This window comes from Manacus candei, unplaced genomic scaffold (assembly GCF_025592945.1).
Source record: "Manacus candei isolate 608988 ecotype Guabito, Panama unplaced genomic scaffold, ASM2559294v1 h1tg000088l, whole genome shotgun sequence".
In the NCBI taxonomy this organism is placed as follows: Eukaryota; Metazoa; Chordata; class Aves; order Passeriformes; family Pipridae; genus Manacus; species Manacus candei.
This window is the reverse complement of record NW_026138136.1, coordinates 748,457-767,500: the sequence shown is the minus strand read 5'-3', so window position 1 is coordinate 767,500 and position 19,044 is coordinate 748,457. Positions and strand designations below refer to the sequence as shown.

Sequence of the window (19,044 nt, the reverse complement as noted above, 5' to 3'; positions counted from 1 at the left end):
TGAACTTGGTAGTGCTGGGTTAATGGTTGGACTTAATGATAGTAAAGGTCTTTTCCAACCTATTCTATGATTTCATGATATTTCTTTATAAGGACCAACTATTTATCAGGCATCAGAGAATATCACTTTGTATTTCAGCTTGAAATGATACGAAGTGCCATGAAGATGATCAGAGAGCTCAAGCACCTCTCTTATGAAAGCAGATTTTGTGAGTTGGGATTGTTCAGCCTGGAGAAAAGATGGCTTTGGGGAGACGTCATTGTATTCTTCAAGTAGTTAAAGTGAGTTAAAGAGATGGACAGTGACTTTTTACACAGGCAATTAGTGATAGGACATGAGGGAATAGTTTTAAACTAAAAGAGAGATTTATACTAGAAGTTAAAAGGAAATTCTTTACTCAGAGGGTGGTGAGGCACTGGAACAGGTTACCTGGATAAGCTGTGGATGCCCCATCCCTGGAAGAGTTCAAAGCCTGGTGTGATGGGGCTTAGAGCAACCAGGACTAGTGGAAGGTGTCCTTCCCCATGGCAGGAGGTTTGGAACTAGAGGCATTTTTTTTAAGGCCTCTTCCGACTCAAGCCATTCTATGATTCTGTGACACCAAAAGGAGGTGGAACAATCTGTATGAAACTGACAGTTTTGTATGAAGCCTCATAATTACTACTGTTTATAAAAGTAAATTTATACTGTAATACAAAGATGATGTGAGTTTTTTTATTACAAGCCTAAACACAGAACACTGCCATTCAGCTTCACTTACAGAATCAAAAGGTGTTTTAAGATCCTATTGTTACTCTTTCCTTACAAAATATACTATCAAGAGACAGCAGCAACAGTTTCTGCATAAAACAACCTGTCCCTAAAACCCAAGCTAGAACAGCCAGTTTTCTGTCCACCACCTACCACCCTGAAGAAGAGAAAGCTCAGTGGGATTTCATCATGCTATTCCAGGACTTAAAGGGCTGCTACAAAGAGGACAGAGGCTCTCTCTTCACAAGGAGTCACGCAGAGAAGACAAGGGGCAACAGGTACAAGTTGCATTGGGAAAGGTTCATTGTCAACATACAAAATTTTTATAGTGAGAATAATCATTTACTGGAACAACCTCCTCCATGGATGTGGTAGAGCTCTCATCACTGGAAATTTTCAAGATGTGACTGGACAGTGCTAGATGACCTCCTCTAAGTTCCCCTTGCCATGAATGGTTGGACCAGATGATCTTTGGAGTCCCTTCCTAACCTGGGCTGTCCTATGATTCTACCCACCAGAGACCAGTGCAGACCACACCACGCAGGCTCACAGCGCAGAAGACTGTCTTTAAAATACAACAAGACCTCTAGATTTCTACTATTTAAGTCTCAGTCACCTTTTTTTTTTAAACATTATAGCACTGTGGGGGTGATTTTAGAATCGTGTTCATGGTACTGTTCAACTTCAGAACATGTTTTTCCAGCATTTTATTTCCACCTTGAGGTGGTGAAATTTAAGCAAACGTGGACAAATGCACTTGCTTTGGCTGCAGAAAAATAGTCCTGATGGCACTGTAACTTGATGGAAGTATTGTGAAGTGACATGCATGGTTTAAAAGTAGAAGTTAAGCTTTTACCATCAGTCATACACAGCGTTTGCCACAGTATTTCTGTTTTCAGTTCCAAAGTTCACAAAATACTCCTCATGATTCCTCAGAATATATGGAAAATATTTCACTGCAGCACGGTCAAGAGATTATGTTTCCATTTTCTTTACAATATACTCAATAAATATTTGTGTTGTATTTTATAGATGGATCAAAGCTAAGAGCCATGATACCACCCGAGACAAGGAACATTTCACATCCACAAATGTCAAAAAGTACAACCTGGTACATATTCAAAGTAGTGTAACATACTTTGTGTAACTGTCTGAACAGGTCTCTTGCTTCCAGTCCTGCACAGGTAGAAAGTGATCTAAAGATATACTTACTTTCAGCTGACCACAATAGAGAAGGGATCAGTTTGCAGCTTACCACTTTTTGGCTGATGACATGCAACAAAGAACTGTGTTTTCCTTGGAAACAAACTGTTGGAAAAAAACCTGCAGCTTTCAGCAACTACCCATACTGTCTTCCACAGATTCTCAGTGTTAGCATATGCTTGCTAACGAAACTAATAACCTATGCTCTAGACAGTACTTGGTTGTTTATGAATGTGAGATCATCATTTATAGCTTGTTATGATGCTTAAAATTAGCCAGAGGTGCTCACTGTGGGCAGCATGAATCCCATTAGGCACTTCCTCTGTCTTCTATCCATGGCACCTAAGCCTTCCCAACAGGAAGACTGTTGCTGACTACAGAAATTTCCAAAACATCTCACATACCTAACACCTAAAATAAACTTACTTCAGATTGCCCTTCCTTCTGAATCAAACTCTAAGATTGCCAGGATTATAGGAAGAACAAATAATGAGTAGTAAAATAATTTCATTCTTTTGCAGGCCTTCAGTTATTTTTCTTTCCAAAAAGATGCTCAATTAATCACCTGTCCTTGTGAAAACCATCTTCAACAGTATAAATGGCTGCCTACTCTTTATTTTTTCGAAGCAAAGTAAACACGTGTTCTACAGACAACATGTCATGAGAAAAGCTGTGAATTTTCAGCACATCTTCTAGTACCTGAGGAAGCCCAAAGTAACCTCCCTGGCTTCCTTATGTTCCTTGGGACAGTCACAGACAGAGAAAAGCACTCCAGCAACAAGTGACTGTGGAGCCAGTACCTACACTTACACTCTGAAACAGTGTAGCACCAAACAAGAGCTGAACACCAGAGGAAAATACTGCTTTCTAAGGTTAAGTAAGGTTCCAAAGCACTGAATGCTTAACGTACATCTTGGGTAAAACTTTAACTCCCAACCAATGCTAAAACATTAAGTCCTTTCCACACCACTCCTCTCATTTTAAACTTCCAATTAGCAAATATTTCAAGAAAAAGTTACATTTCTTTCCTTAAGGCTTTTCCAAAGACCCTTTTTAAGCCAAAAGCAGGAAATAATCAATTAAGTAAAATTTTTCATTCCTATCCAGTTAACCTAGTAACGTGAGGCTTCAGTTGAAAAGCCCAAACTTATTTGCAAGAAGTAGCAAAAGGTGATGACAAAGCTTGAAGGCAAGACTCGGCGCACTACCCCTCTGGTATTTCAGGTAGCCTCTCCTCCAGTGTCTCCGTATGTACTGTCAATGCCTCTAACTGGAAACCCTTCTGTGAGACAGCCACTTACAGAACCCATTCCTTCAGAACATGAGCAAGCTATTACAAAATGATTGCACACATATATGTATGTATGTATGGCACATCACTTTCTGACTTTTGCCACTTGTTTACCCAAAATCTCCTGTAATTATCAACTTGATCCTTTTACTTTGCAGGTTCAGGGTAGCATAATCCAAAACAGGCATATCAAATAGTTACTATCACAAATTTCTCTACTCAAGGAAAGAAAGATGCTTCAAAAGAAGGATTAGCAGTTCAATTAAATAAAAGAGGATTGCACTGGTTGAGTTGATTTACTTCTAGTTTTACATTCGAAATGGAGATATTAGGACACAGCAATTGATTACAGGACAGTTTTCTAAATAACATACAGAACAGCAAATCCCCATTCATTTTTCCTGGCTACTTTTTTTTCAGACCTCAACAATCCCTTTCGCCAACATACCATACAGTCTTGCATATTTGATGATATTTATACGCTAGTAGATGGGCTTATGCAAGCACATTAAACAATAGGTACCTAGGAAGTATCTCTTTTACTTCAAAGGAGTTATTTAAAAAATACACAAATTTTAGAAGTATGCTATATTCCAATATTATTTGAAAAAGCATCTCAAATATATTTAGGCTGCTAGTATATAGAAATAGGTATTTACTTACAGCTCTTGCTCTCAAGATGAAATCACTACACAGCTTTTTCAATCAATCGAGATAATTTGACAATTATGATCTTACTGGCACTGATCCCCTTTTTAAAGCCCAAGAAAATGCCAGAACAACCTTACAAAATCAAACATATTTTTTAATGACCATTACAGAAATTGTTTTGCAACAGATATTCCAATTCAGCAAGTGTTTGTTCTTTAAGTAACTTTATATATATGAAAGATCCTATTTGACTCAACGAGATTACTCATATGCAAAGTTATTTCAGAGGTAACTCATAACTTAAAATTAATACAGAAGATGAGGTAATTAAACAATTACAAAGGTTCTTCTATGGCCTTTTCTTATGTAAAAAAAAACAGTTTAAGCATGTATCAGATAGCATGACAGATCTAGTTAAGAAAGTATCATATACTATAAAACGCATACTGTACATAACTAATGGTGTCCCTAAAAAAATCCCTTAAGAATAGTTAAATGTATTTTTCTTATTAAAAATTTCTAAATCCAGAGTTGTACTTCGCACTGTCAGAATTCAGTCTCACTGATGAACGACCTAGTGAATTTATTTTTATTTTCTTGCTCTTATTTTCATGCGTATGTATATATCTTATACTTAATAGTGAAACATCCGTTTGTTGTGTGTTTTGCCACAATTTACATCAAAGTAATATAACGATGTAACAGAAATTAGAACATGGCACCATTAACATTACTGATGCATTCACCTTGTCCTCAACCACAATGTCTCCTAGACACAATAAAGGTGTAGCCAAAGATTTATCCTGCCAATAAGATATAGTTATAGGTCCCATGAAGATTACTGACACTGAAGTACCAAATATGTACTGGCCTTGGACTTAGCAGATAACATGCCAGTTTTGAGACACATTCAAGTTGACAATAAATCAGTATCACAGTTCCAATAACAGGAAAATATACCTTAGAGGAATTTTTTTCTGTTAAAACATTCCACTTTTGAGTTAGCTATTAAATGGTAATGATCACAATGGACTAGGTAGTAAGGGTTTTTGTGTCTGAAATGTGCAGATATTTTACTAGAAGGCTATTTTTAAAAGAACTTATGTGATTTTCAACTACACAGTATTTTTCCCTTAAGTCAATTTTGTCTTAATAAAAAAAATCCAGAAACTTGAAACAAAATATGTATTAGTAGCAATCTTACCATGAATTGTACTTGTTTTCTATATCTGCACATGCAAACATTTCTACAGCCTCCATAACCCAACCCTTTTGCGATAAAAAAGCAATGCTTATGGAAAGCTAGTGAGAGCAAGGTGCACTAGTTAAGTACTGCTGACTAAATTGTAAATGTAATTTTTCTCTTCCTCTCAGAACTCTCTCTCAATGCTTGCCATCAGAAATTCCATTCTGAGAAGTTTGTTAGAAGGGCTTCAATTTTTCAGGGTGTATGGGTTATACCTATTTTTTTCAAGCACCCTTTTGAACTTCTTTTCAATTTTCTGTTTTTGATGATAGTCATGCTGACAACTTTTTTTGGTCCATCAAATTCTGTAGTACAATTACATGAATTTACTTTTAATAAATTACCATCTTTGCATATATCAGTCAAACCATGAAGACTAAACACTTGCAAATAAAATGCATTATTAATTTAATTGTCACAGCCTATTTAGCTAGCTTCTATTAGTATTTGCCATAATATGCACTGTATCAGAGGGCAGAATCAAATTCAAAACACAAAGAATAAACTGATTATATTGTCCTAGAGAAATTAAAAAATAGCAAGCTTGCAAAATTATAATCAAGGCATTAATGTTTTACATAGGTAAGAAAACTACGTAACTTAATTTATAATATCTTTATACCCAAAGTGATTGTTTAACACGCTGAAGAAGGATTTCTTTGGTTCCTAAAGCCATTAAAAGGCATCAAACTCTCTCATAATAGGAAAGGAAAGCAACTGTGGTTTGGTATTTACTGCATTAGATCACGTGGCTTAAACATCCCCCATCACCAGCGAGGGACTGCGACTAGAAATTTATATTGTTGTTGTAGCTCTGCCACTACTGTTTGATGCTGCTCTACATTAAGCTGAAGTGCCACCTAAAAAGGTATTGTGGATAAGAAATACTCAAAAGATGGACAAAGAAATTGCAAAAGAAGAGGGTATGAAGTCACTCAAATATCACTTCTTTATGCTGGCCTGGGGGCAAAGCTGCCACAGTCCGTGCTTGCAGATGGGAGAGGGAGGTTGTAGGCCTTAATGGGGCTCCTCTGCTCCTTGGGCAGCCAGGAGTGCGAGGGCTAGGAACCTGCCACCTCGCAAAAGGGTGGCAGGGGAGGGACCTCCCCCCCCCCCTCCTCCTCCTCCTCACACCATGCTGGTGGGCCAGCCAGAAAGCCTTGAAGGAATATGGGAAGAAATGGGGAAAACGGAAACAACCAGAAGGTTTTCAGAACAATCACACAAACAAAAGCCAGCAACAACTGATTTAGTTCATAGCATTCTGCTTGTTTAGGAATTCATTTCAAGATGATGATCACTAAAAATATGCCTCTCAGGCTAAGATGCTATATTTGGAAATCTATTGTATGTATCCTTTATTGTGCACATATTCACTAGGGTAACGCAAGTTATCTCTATGTTGTATTTATGATGACTATACAGTAAGTACCCCATTGTAAAAGAAAATATCAGTATTGAATGCTTCCAGTTACAAAAAAAAGCCACCAGAGCAAAACATTTTTTGTAATTGTTGTGCTATGACAACAGACAACCAATATAAACTTAAATATGATATCTGCTTTGATGAAACTGTAATTGTTGTTCAATGCATCATTTTGTATTTTAGATTAAATACAATATCTCAAAATTCTTTAAATAATCACATGTTAGGGAAATTCTGGTTAAGCCCTTCACAGAGGAAATCTCATTAAAAATATAAGCACCACTTAAAACAGTGCTTAGTCAAACTAAGGTGTATATGGTGCGTTAATTTAAAACTACTCTTAGGTCCCTCAGTGATTTAAGTGTCATGAACTTGTGAGGAAAGGGTCTAATTGATTACCATTTCCAGTGTCTTTAACAAGAAATGAACATGACCCAGAAGGAGCTTTGCAGTCTTCTATAGCTCCTAGCTGTCATTTATTTTCCTCTTCCTTCATATCAAACCAAGAAAATACTCTTTATTTATGAAAGCCTACACCAGAAGAATGAGTTACAAGGCAGCAATACTTGAAACAGCATTAAGCATCCAGCAATGAACCCCTCCATCTACCCAGACTGAAAGAGAATATGTGATCTTTTGGCTATCCAAAACACATCAATTTTCTAGTTGCCCCAAAAATTCAATGAAATAGCAATAATTATGATGCAATGTGCCCAATAAATCTAAAGCAAAATCAGCTTATCTGGAAACACAATACCATTTAGTTTGTAAAACACAGTTATATTTTAAATCACAGAAAAAATAACCTGCTTGCAAACAAAGTTCGAAAATAAGTTACTGTACGCAAACTGAAAAAAAAAATTAATTCCTTTTAAAAATAGTCAAAACACCAAATCTCCCTTCCTGCCCAAGAACGCTGACGAAATTTTCTTTTTGAATCCTCTGTGACTTTGATCTCAGTCATAACATGAATCTTAGAAAGTCATTTTATAAACCTATGAGCACCAAGGCCAGCAAGAAAATTTAAAAAAAAAAATTAAAAAAATATTTGATTTTGTACTCAGAGGGACATTTAAAACTATGGAATTTTTGAGAAAATAATACCACCTCTCAAACAAAAACCCCAAAAGGTGCAAATCCTACACCTTTTATACAGAATTTCTTTCTACAGATGTGTCATAAGCACCATGCCATCAGAGTACTTAAGTATGTTGGCTCTCCCTTCGAGGTGAGGTTAAAAATCCAGATGACTTCAGTGTGGGCAAGCTAAATATTCCAGAAAAGGACTCCACATGCTCTACAGGATAAAATGAAGAAGAACTTTAAAGTAGTTTACCTTTCTTTGGGTGTGCCAACTCCATGCTTGCCCAGTAAATGAGTATTTAAATGCTTCTTCATCACAAATGCCACCCTGCCAAACAAACAAAGAACCCAGGAAGTTTACTTTTTTAGTTAGAACATCTTACACATTTTATTGATAATACAGTATATTTTACGTAAATAGTATTTTTCTTATGTAATAAACTAATACAGTTTTATTTACACCTTTATTTAAGCCTAATGGGCCCATCCTGAAATCCTGCTTCATACAAAGTAGTTCCATTGTTTTTAATGAGTAACATGAAAATACAACAAGATCAGATGCTTTAATCATTGTTTATGCGGGTCAAACTTCATTGTATTAATTATTTAAAGAGGTATACATAGAAACAAATTAATAGCCTTAGTTATTTTACAGCCTTGCAGGAAAAAAAAGGATAAAAAAGTTGAAGCACATGTTCATGAACACACCATGAGCAGGAATATTGTTTAAACTGACAAGACGTTCTTAAAAGCGCCAACAGCAGCAACAAAATATTACTACCTGGCATTATATTTCTACCAAACATAGATAATTTACTTTCATTTTAGCAACATTCATAATGAAACAGATAGGAGCCTATCAAACACCATTCTTCTGCTGATAAGACCATAACATCAATTTAATTATGTCATGTGACTGCTTCAAACAATTTAGATATCAGACTGAAGCTTCAAACTAAAATGGTTCTCTCTATAAGCAAAAATTTTACTGCTACAACTTTCAGTGTGAAAAGGGCTTGCAAACATTTTTGTTAATTATGTATTACAGCTGTCCTTCATAAAGTTAATTACTAATAGCTGAAAGGCAATAGACTCCATTTGCATATGTACATGAAAAGCATGACATATGCAAAAATATGATTTTAATTAGCATTCCATGATATGAAGGGCTACAAATCAAACTGGCATGTTATAAGATTTTTAACATTAAATGCTGAATTCATCTGGACGTGTTTGCAGTAATGGACAATGGAAAGACTGTAAAACACTAGCACTATGGGGTATAAGAGCGACAAAAGACACAGTACTTTTCCTTTACAATTATGTTAATGCAGCTTCTCTGTGTCTGATCTACTTTAGGCACTTGCACATTATTACAAGAATCTCTCTTGTGCATCCCTTAAGGTGTAGGAATATAATACTGTCTTATTTAAATACATACAAAAAGACATTAAAAAACTACCTTAAATACTTTTCCCTACACAATTTATAAGTATGGCATCATAACCTTTACCACTGTGAATAATCTATTACACTGTTACCATCATTACTATGTAAGTGTCATCAGAATTACTGTACATAGGGAAAATAATTGTAACAATATAAAAATTGTGTTCTAATAACAGCATAAGGCACACAAAACGTACTGCCACTGCTTTTCCACATAGCTGTGAAAGGTACCAAACATATCTTCACTAAGTAGTACTTCTGTTTCCTATTACAAACTTCCACATTCCTTCTCTAAAAGAAAAATAAACTCAACAATATTACTGTGAAAAGGCAACGTGTAATCAGAGTTGTAAAGGGATGCTTTTCTATTTACATGGAATATAAAGATCCCAACCAGCTACACAGTATTTTTAGGGAATTGGGTTCTGTTTTCTGAGCCTGTGTACTTGAAGCTTCCAAACAAAGGCTGAACATTTCATATACCGCACGACTGCAGGGGGTACAGACAGACATACCTTTCTGTAAAATCAAACACAAAGGCTTTGTTAATAACATGGAGCAATTAATCTTGCATTAGCTGCTCCCTCTGTTGTATCTAGGTTCTAGTATCCACTTTGCTGCTGTTACATAGCACAGATAAAATGAACCCTGACTCAGTAAGTGTCTCGGCACCTAGTAACATCTAAGGCTTGAAGACTTCAGACTTGAGGAGGCAGAATGCCTCTGTGCAAGTCTGGAGCGCTCAGCATAGCTCAGGAGCAGCTCCCCACCTTACAGAATCAGGCCTTAAAAATAAAAGCAAATTTGTTATTTTCATAAGAAACTGAGAACAAGATGAAAAAAGTATTACCAACAAAGACAGCCCTTACTGAAACAAGAGGCAAAGCCGAAACAACCTTGGTTGGATGCTGAGTTTTTGGACAACTCATTAAACCCCAACAACAAAAAAACGAGCAACAACAACAACAACAAAAACCAACCAAACAAAAAACAAAAAACAAAAAAAAAAAAAAAAAAAGAGACAAGTGGGAACTATTTGGTTTTGTTTACTAAATCCTGTAGGTGATTTTCTGAGTGGTGGTAGAACTGTTTGCTGGCTTTACAAAACAAACACAAAAATGTTTTCAGTACATTCAGTAACTCTGGGTTCCCAAGCAATTATTGTTTTACTAGTCAAAAAATAATGGGTTTATCTATGATATTTACCTCTGCTGAGGTAAATCAGTTATTCCTAAACTACTGCTAGAATTGAATTGATAGACATGACTTAGCCTTGGCCTTTGAAATTAATCTCAAGGGAAGTTTGACTGGCACATGTAAGGACTCAAGGAGTGAATGCTTTCAAGATATGTTGCACTACTACATCTTCAAATCATAAGGAATCTTTCCATTAGCTACAGTAAGCACCTATTCAGGCTTCACTGAATTTGTCATTTCTTGTTTTTAATTCCAGTGAAAATAGAAATATTCAAATGCTAAAAACTAACACATTTCAGAAACGCATTAAAAGGGAGTAGGAAAAGCCTGTAATTGCCATACTCCAGTGTTTCCAGTACATGCAAACCAGGCCAGACTAGAGGCCTGGGACGAGTTTTACAAACTCTGATCTGTCTGAAAAAATTCATCCTCAACTCACATGAAGACAAGAAGCCCAGCTGCTCTCCTGAGGGCCAGGTTTCAAAAAGCAGAAATGTCTAGCCTAAACATCCAAGTCATGGTCACTGGGAATTCCCTCCATGTTTTAGCAAGCTTGCTCCTAGAAGCCTTCTCTTAAAGTGGAAAAAGATGAGTAGGTAGGATTTTGTTTGCTTGCAGTAGCATTATGTTGGGTTAACTTTTTTAGTGATTTTCATCTCCTCTGGCTCCAAACCAGCAATAATCCTCAGTCTTATACACTTTATGTTCAAACTTCAGGATAAATTAAAGATGAGTTGAAAATTACACAGAACTTTAGAATAGCATCTGCATTCCCTATGGGCAATTTTTTTGCACATAAACTGTAAATAAAAATAACTTTAAATCATAAATACATGAGTACCTTTTCCAAAATAAGTTTGCACAATATTCTGTTTTCAGTTTACAAGAGTTGTGGCTTTGTAGGAACGTGACCATTCATATTCCATGGTAATCTTCAAACAGTACTTGGACTCACTCTCAGAATGCCTGTAACTGATTTAGAAGCCTCTACAGACTTGTCTTCAGTTATAAAAGAACATTTTAAAGTACAAAAGAAACAAAGGGACTTCTAATTCTGGGAATAAAGAAATATATTGGAAAATCTTTGCTTCCACTTTTTATTCTGGTGTAATATAAATTCTTCAGCATGTACAATGTTTATCATCACAGTATCCAAGGAATATGAATAATCTGTCATGTATTGTCTCTTCTCTCGTTTTCTCTGCAGGGAGAGAACTGTGCTCTGTGAAGTATCTTGCTATGAGAGGGCAAAAGATTCTAAGTTTTATTATGTTTTGAATACATAATTGCTCTTTCCTTTTTAATAAGTACATCACTGTGTTAGCGAAAAGCCTAGTTAAAAAAAACACACACACACACACACAAACCAAAACAAGCATTCTGGGCCATAAAATCATGAAATCTGTTATTTCCTGGGTGTTTACCAAGTGCTCAGCCTTGGCCTCGTTCCAAGGAAGGAGCAACATCTTACCTCTACAGAGAGTCACTCGAAGCCATGTCAACAGACCAGTCATCTTGTAACTGCACATAACTGCTGAGGAGGACCAGCATGAGAATTTATTTTTGTGGAACTCTACAAACAAGGTATCCAGCAGTTGATGCGCAATTTTAAATCACTTCTCAGTGGATACATTGCTCTCTGCAACTGCTCTTGGAGAATTTATCTTACAGACAACAATGTTCAATGACAGCAGAAAAGTCCAGGAGAATAACAATGAATATCTACCCTTTATTCATATTCTCAATATCCTTTACGTATCCTTTAAACTGTCCAAAACCTCTTTATACATGAATTTAATTATGAGAATACAGGTAAGCTACTGCATGACCTAAGTATACAGGATGTTTTAAAAAGCTGCTGGAGAGCCTTTAAAAAAAATTCAAACCCACAAACAAACCCATGAGAAGCAGAATAGAATGTTATTATTTTTAAATTATTAGCATTTAGTGCTTGGTTTTAGCATAGGTCTCAGGAACACAGAAAGGATAAAATGTTTACCATTTTGGATAAATCACTCAGGAGATCTGATAGCTTCAAGGAATAATAAGAAAAAGGATCTCAAACTTTTATACACCATCACAGAATATGATGAAATAATACATTATTCTGTCTGCATCCAGTTTTGTTTTATGTGATCTGTGCTTGAATTTCTTTCTTTGTATCTCCACTTAAGGCAAGAAACCAGAAAATCAAGGCAAACTTCACAGATCATGCCAAGAAGGGGGACTGGGGTATGTTCAGGCAAGTAAATAACAACATGGACACTTACTACCTTAACAAAGTATTCTTGTTCTTTACTGTGCCTTGAAAAACACTGCAAACCCTAATTGTTTGTAGTTGAATGTGTGGTTCACATGGACTCATACCAACAGGGATTGTATCTAGTAAGAGAAAGAAATAGTGCATTTTCTCAAGAAATACCATGACTTATATGTATTTCAGAATGTTCAATAAAACTTACATATGTAATTACAGAATTTTGCATGCACTTAAGTAGCACATGTACTACCGATAAAACTAGAACCTCACATGTTCAAATCAGTACTTAGTCAAATAGTATATATATAGCCTATGCAAACTTAAAAAACTTCAAGTTTTTAAATTCTCCAAACTATATCAAAAGTTGCTATCCAAATCTCATCCCTCCATCAGGATTTTGTATTCAGCAGGTTAACTTCAGCAACAAGAGGGTAGAGGAAAATCCAAAACTTTCCATAAAGCAGTGGTTTTCTGTAACAAGTAATCTTTCCTCCACATGCACCAAAAGGCCAAATTCCTGAGAATTTCTTCAAGTCCATCATTTGTGGATGGTTGCTGATGCTGAAGGGTCCAGACTGGGGCGCTGATAACTCTCTTGCATGACTGCGTCCAAGGGACTCAATTTAAAAGAAAGTATCTGGCAGGGCAGAGTCTGGTGTGGAAGATATCCAGTAGTCTGAAAGGCTTCATGCCCTTTGTGACAAGATGTCAGGTTCAAGTAAATATCTGGCAGGGCGAAGTCTAGTGTGGAAAACATCCAAATATCTGAAAAATTTCATGCCCTCTGTGACAGGATGTCAAGCCTAGAACCCTGCATAGGAAAGATGAGGTTTTGTCCTCACTCATTTACCAGCCAAATGAAGTAGGTCTTATTACTTCCAAATAAAAGTTATGGTTATTCTTCTTAAGTTACAAAAAAAAAAAAGAAAAAGAAAAAATCAGTAACATTTTAAAAAGTTAACAAGTCGTGTGTAATCACCGAATATGCGATGCTGAGAGTGCTGTGACACACGGACTTGTACTCCCTGCTGACCCCATGTGTTAAAGAAGGATATGGCTATTTTATGCTCCCCCCTCACTAACATTGGTAATTAAACTGGAAAGCAAAACGCATACATCCTCATATTCAAGAGCGAGCAACTTGGCAGACTGGAAAATTCAACCTTTTTCTCTTGAAAAGAGAAATCAAAAGAGTTAAATGAAGTCAACTTTGCCAACCTTAACAAGACAAAAAACAGAGTGCTGTAGGAAGATACCATGGTAATTCATGGAACCTAAAGATTAACATAAGTTTGGAATTTCTGAGATTTATTAGCCTTTCTGCCTGAAGTTTGAAGGTTGGATTTCGGGTTTTTAGGGAGTTGCTTTTGTTTGTTGGGGTTTTTTTACAATTTTCCATGCATGGTATGTTTCTTAATTATTTATTAACTTTTAAACTTTTCCATGTAAGAGTTTTGCTGCTGAAAGTCAAATCTCAACATTTTCAATTGATTTTTATGAAATCATCAGTGCAACTGATTACAGCCTTTTCTTCTAAAAATAACGCATCTCTTTTTTACTGTTACCTGTAACAAGCTAGCAATGAAAGCAAGCTGCACCATGGAAAAAAAAAATAAAAAGACAACAACTTGTATTAATGGAACACCTGTACACAGCTTGCACCCAAGGCAGACTTAAGTATCACAGCAACTACTGTTCCTGCCTTGCTTTGAACAGAATGACAGACAACAGGATTGTTCAATGACCTGCATCAATCTCAAGAATAATTTACTGCTATATCAGACAGATCATTATGGATGAGTTGCACACTATCAATCAATCCACTGTGTTGTTCCTGCATATTCCTGTATCTATCAACTGGAAGAGAGAGACATCCCTCAATGTATTCTTGTTGCTCTCTGCCACCAATCTGTGCCCCTCAAGATGGGAAAGAATTATTAGCCACATAGCTGTAAAGTAGTAGCAATAGGCACAATTATCTCCTCTTACATATTCTGGCAGAAGAGACTTGGGTACAAAGAAAGAGCAAACTAAATAAAACAGAAAACACCTTCTACTTTTCCACTTAGGCTGAACTTGCCAACCAAAGTTGTTGAGTCCTCTCACCATCCCACTTTTAAGAGAGGTATGTTACAATGTAAACCATGGAGGACAGAAATTCAGTCTGTAATTGCAAGGACTGCCGCAAAAAAGTAATATACTGGCAATATTCATATTATTTCCTCCCCCATGAGGGCACTCACATTCATTATTGCGTGACTCACCTGAAGTTACTTATTTTGTAATAAATAAATAAATAAATAAATAAATAAATAAATAAATAAATAAATAAACCAGGTTTTCTGTAAATTAGCTATAGTTCCCTTCTGAACTTTATCGGTTTGGGGGTTTTGTGTTGTGGGATTTTATTTTAAATACAAAAAGTACACTTCAATGGCAGCTGCATGAATAAGCCAAGTCCAGGCAGTGATAACTGTTATTAACACAAAAGTGAGTGGAAACCCAAGAGCAGAACTGGTAACTTTTTGATCTGGACATACAGTAAAAAGCGATAACTGTAAGTAAACAAACGGCACTCTACTTTTGTTTGCTTAATGAGCAGACTTAAAATAGTTAAACAGTGGCAAAAACTTTAAAGTCAGGTGTTCAGTCTCAGGAAATCACCTTACAAATATATGAGAAAATTAGTACTGCTACAAGAAATGTTTGTTTCAATATTCAGAGAAGTTAATGAATGTTAAGTCATAATGGTAGACAGCAGCAGTATGTAATTACATTTCTAAATACATTTTACCAAATCACTTCTAAGCTAAAAGAATCACATGTTCTATTAATTTTCATTGGTTATCAAGTATCTGTAACTGTCACCTCTAACAGGTGTTTGGTAATCTAACAGCTGCACAAAGTATTAAAAAAAAAGAAAGAAAAAGACAGAATCACAATGTGTTTTCTCTAGTGCCACAATCAACCACAATGCAGAACCTCTTTGCTGAAATGCAACCTTGGGCTCAGTGTTGGGAGAGCCTTACATTTAAGAGAGATTACCACCAACATCCAAAAACGGGACATCAGCAGAAAACATACTTGCTATGCTAAATGAGGCTGCAGGAATGCTTTAAACACAAATGAAGTTTACAGATATAAGCACTGTGATCCAAAATAGTGCTTACCAACCTTGCCACCAAGACATTGCTTGTCTTTTCTCATGATTTGTATATCCAACATTCCCATAACTCTGGTCCCTCCCTTTTCCATTCCTTCCCCTTTCTTCAAACATTGGCCTGTCTCCCTACTTGTGATCCAGCCCATTCCCTAGCAGAATCAGGACTTCAGATACAGAATTTGATGCAGTAAGCATCGGTTCCATGTATCATCATCTTGCATCTGGAAAGCAACAGCCAGATGAACAGGCTAATATCTGAAGGGATTTCTTCAAATAGATTTAATCTTTTGGGAGAGTCAGGTGAACCACATCTCTAGGTGCCCTGAGACAAGTTTAGAAAAATCAGACTTTCTGCAGACAGTTTTTACAGAGTTTCCCAGTGATTCTAAGCAGCAAAGTCCGTGCCTGTTGAATGTGCAAGCCTGTAAGATTATCTCAAAGTAAGGATGTTTCAATGACTTTCTACTTAGAAGTAGAATTGACAGAGCCAAGCAAATATATTTAATACTTTGTTCTTCCTGAATGAAAAGTCACTGTTGTAGCTTCTTCCTGACGGCTCAAAAATTGCACTGCGGACTGAAATACCAGGTTTATGCAGAGCTATCTTGACAATGAAATCCTCATCATCAAAAGAATATACTCTTGACTGTCTTTAAAAGGAAATCAAAACAAGTCCAAAGATAGTTGATTGTGGGCTAGAAAATATATAGGGCCTGCAGTAGAAGTGCCACATACATAACTCAGTCAATTCAGCAGCTACAGTGCCTGTGGTCTTTTGCAAAGTTGAGAGGTACCAAGAAAGGAATGAGATGAATAAATTGGTCACTGTCTGATGACTGAACTGCTCAGAAGTCATACACAATCAGAAGACATACACAATTATTATTGACAATTTCCCCACAATTTGAAAATGCTGCTGGTGATAGATGGTGGCTGGAGCGAACTCTCTGCAGTCTGCTTGATCTGTGAGAGTAGTGAGAATCTTGCCCTAGGTCTTTGCTTGACATAGAAAAGCAAGTGCTGGTTGATTTGTTTATTCCTGAGACTTAAACTCAGCTGTAAAACATATCCTTTTTGCCTTACATCCCTGCATTCTGCAAGACTGTTTGACTTCAGGTAGAAAGCAAAATACTTCAGAATATCTTTTCGCCAAAGTAGCTGCATAAAAATAGTAAAACTGTGACAGCAGGATGTAATCTGTAACCATCAGTAGTACCATCCACATGCATGAACCTTTAACAACAGGCTGGTCAAATCAGAACTGACTGGTTCCAGCCAAAGGAAAAAAGAAGGTTATCATTTGGACCAGATGGGTTCCAGTCCAGAAAAAAATGCATCTGATACTTGTATACCTATAAACACATTTGAAGCACAAGGATAGTTCCTTGAACCTGGTCATTGCTACCTCATGGACTAAGAACCACTGAATACTCTGTCATCAGACCAACCTAACACTTGATTAGTGTTAGGTTGATTAATGTTTGATTTTTCATTGTTAAAAGACAGCAGCAGCAGCTGAGCATAAGTAAAAGCTTAGAGCTTTCATTTTCAACTGGCACGACAGTCTCTTCAGATACTCCCATCACAGCCATCCCCAACACTTCCCAAAAGTTGAGTGTTGCAATAACTTCCTCCTCCTACCAACTGAAGGAGGAGGAGGCCAACTGAAGTAACAGTCCCTCAGAGGAAACCATGATATGCAAACCAGACAGACTGTTATGCACTATTCAAGAATTACAGATCTGCAAAACTCTCTCAAATTATGGCACTGAACACAGAGTATGCAGATGATATTAAGAGCCGCACGAAAGTCTATCCAAATGAGAATTCCATCTGGTAACAGTGGTATTACTCCACTTGTCCCATAAGTGAATGGTAACACCTCTCATCACTTCAGCCACAGACTTAGCAGGAGAATTACTAATCACTAAAGCTGCCAAGCAAAAAATCTGGTGTTTCTTAGGTTTGCCTCTGATGACTAGCAGGACTCACTGCAGAAGTCCAAAGCCAGGACTGAAGGGATTAGTAGAGTACTCATTTGAGATATAATTGTTATTGAAGCAACAAAGACAATAAAAAAAAACATTGAATTTAGAAGGACATTTTGCACACACACACAAATAAAAACAACCCACACTCTTGCAGTCCAGTATGGATGTTGCATGGATTTGGTATGAAGACTGTAATCGGTCTGGAAAAACCAAGGGAATATAGATCAGACAAATCAGTACAGTCATAAAGATGATATCTGTGACACAGCAGAAGATGTTCTCTGGCAAAGAATACTCCAATCCTAGCCAGCATTGAGATTAACTTTGACCATTTCTGGCCAAAAATCAAGCATGAGAGATACAGGAACTACATAGGTGCCCAATGGAATTAAGAAAAAAACACCTCTGATCTCAAGGGCCTGGATACACCAACAAACACATACTGGGTGCACATGTGAACAAAGAAGTGAAGGAGAAATCAGTGTTGTTGCAAACAAAAGCTTATGGCACGTTATCTAAAAAAGAAAGAAATTACCCAAAAAGATGCAATGAAAGGAATGTACATTGCTAACAGGAAAAATTACAGAACTTCAGTTTTTATACAAGAAGTGACAGCCCGGTCCTATAAGGAGACATAAACCACACTTAAAAAAAAATAAAATTATTTTCATTCTCACTGTCTTCCTGAAATGAAGTTTCAATTAAAGGCTTTTTTCCTTCCCGATCCATCTTGTCATTGCTACCACAGCCCCATAAAGCCTCGTCTCAAGGGCCAGCATGAAATGATGGGATTCCACAGGTCCACTTTCAGTAGGAGGGGCACCTGACAGCAAAGATGACACAGGTACCAACACATGCAGTGTTACTCCTTTTATTCAGTATTGCATCACATTTTGATTTTCGCGAATGTGCTTCTGTTGGAGCACTGGAATTTAATATGTTCACAACTGAGACAAATACTTATATGTCCAAATGACCACCTGAAATCCCCATACTTCCTGGAGCTATGGAACAGAGCATGTAACCACTGACATGCTTAGTTTTGTAACGGGATGCAAGTAAAACGGCTCTCACACTGAAGCAAACACATCCCCCCACTGCTTAAGCCATGAGACCCACAGGGCTTGCTGCATTCTACACATCAGAAGGGCTGAGTTGCCCCAGGATGGTTTTCAGCCAAGAAAGGCCCCAAATTTTAGGCAGTTTAAAAACATTCTGCAAAGATTAAATACATACAAAACGTTTTCTCATTTTATAGGAACAGAAATGAGCAAATAAAAAAAAACCCAAATCAAATGGCTGTTCGGTTTCTTTAAAAGTTCTCAGATTAGCAG

The 19,044-nt window shown here is 36.7% G+C and overlaps 1 protein-coding gene across 3 annotated transcripts in view; it reads right to left on the bottom strand.

The window, feature by feature from the left end:
- ZNF407 (zinc finger protein 407) overlaps positions 1-19,044 on the bottom strand; it is a 333,549-nt gene that overhangs the window by 193,809 nt on the left and 120,696 nt on the right. For all 3 annotated transcript variants that reach the window (XM_051812661.1, XM_051812663.1, XM_051812662.1), the window contains exon 4: positions 7,904-7,978. In XM_051812661.1, coding sequence (XP_051668621.1) covers positions 7,904-7,978 — 75 coding nt within the window. The remainder of the gene's footprint in view (positions 1-7,903; positions 7,979-19,044) is intronic.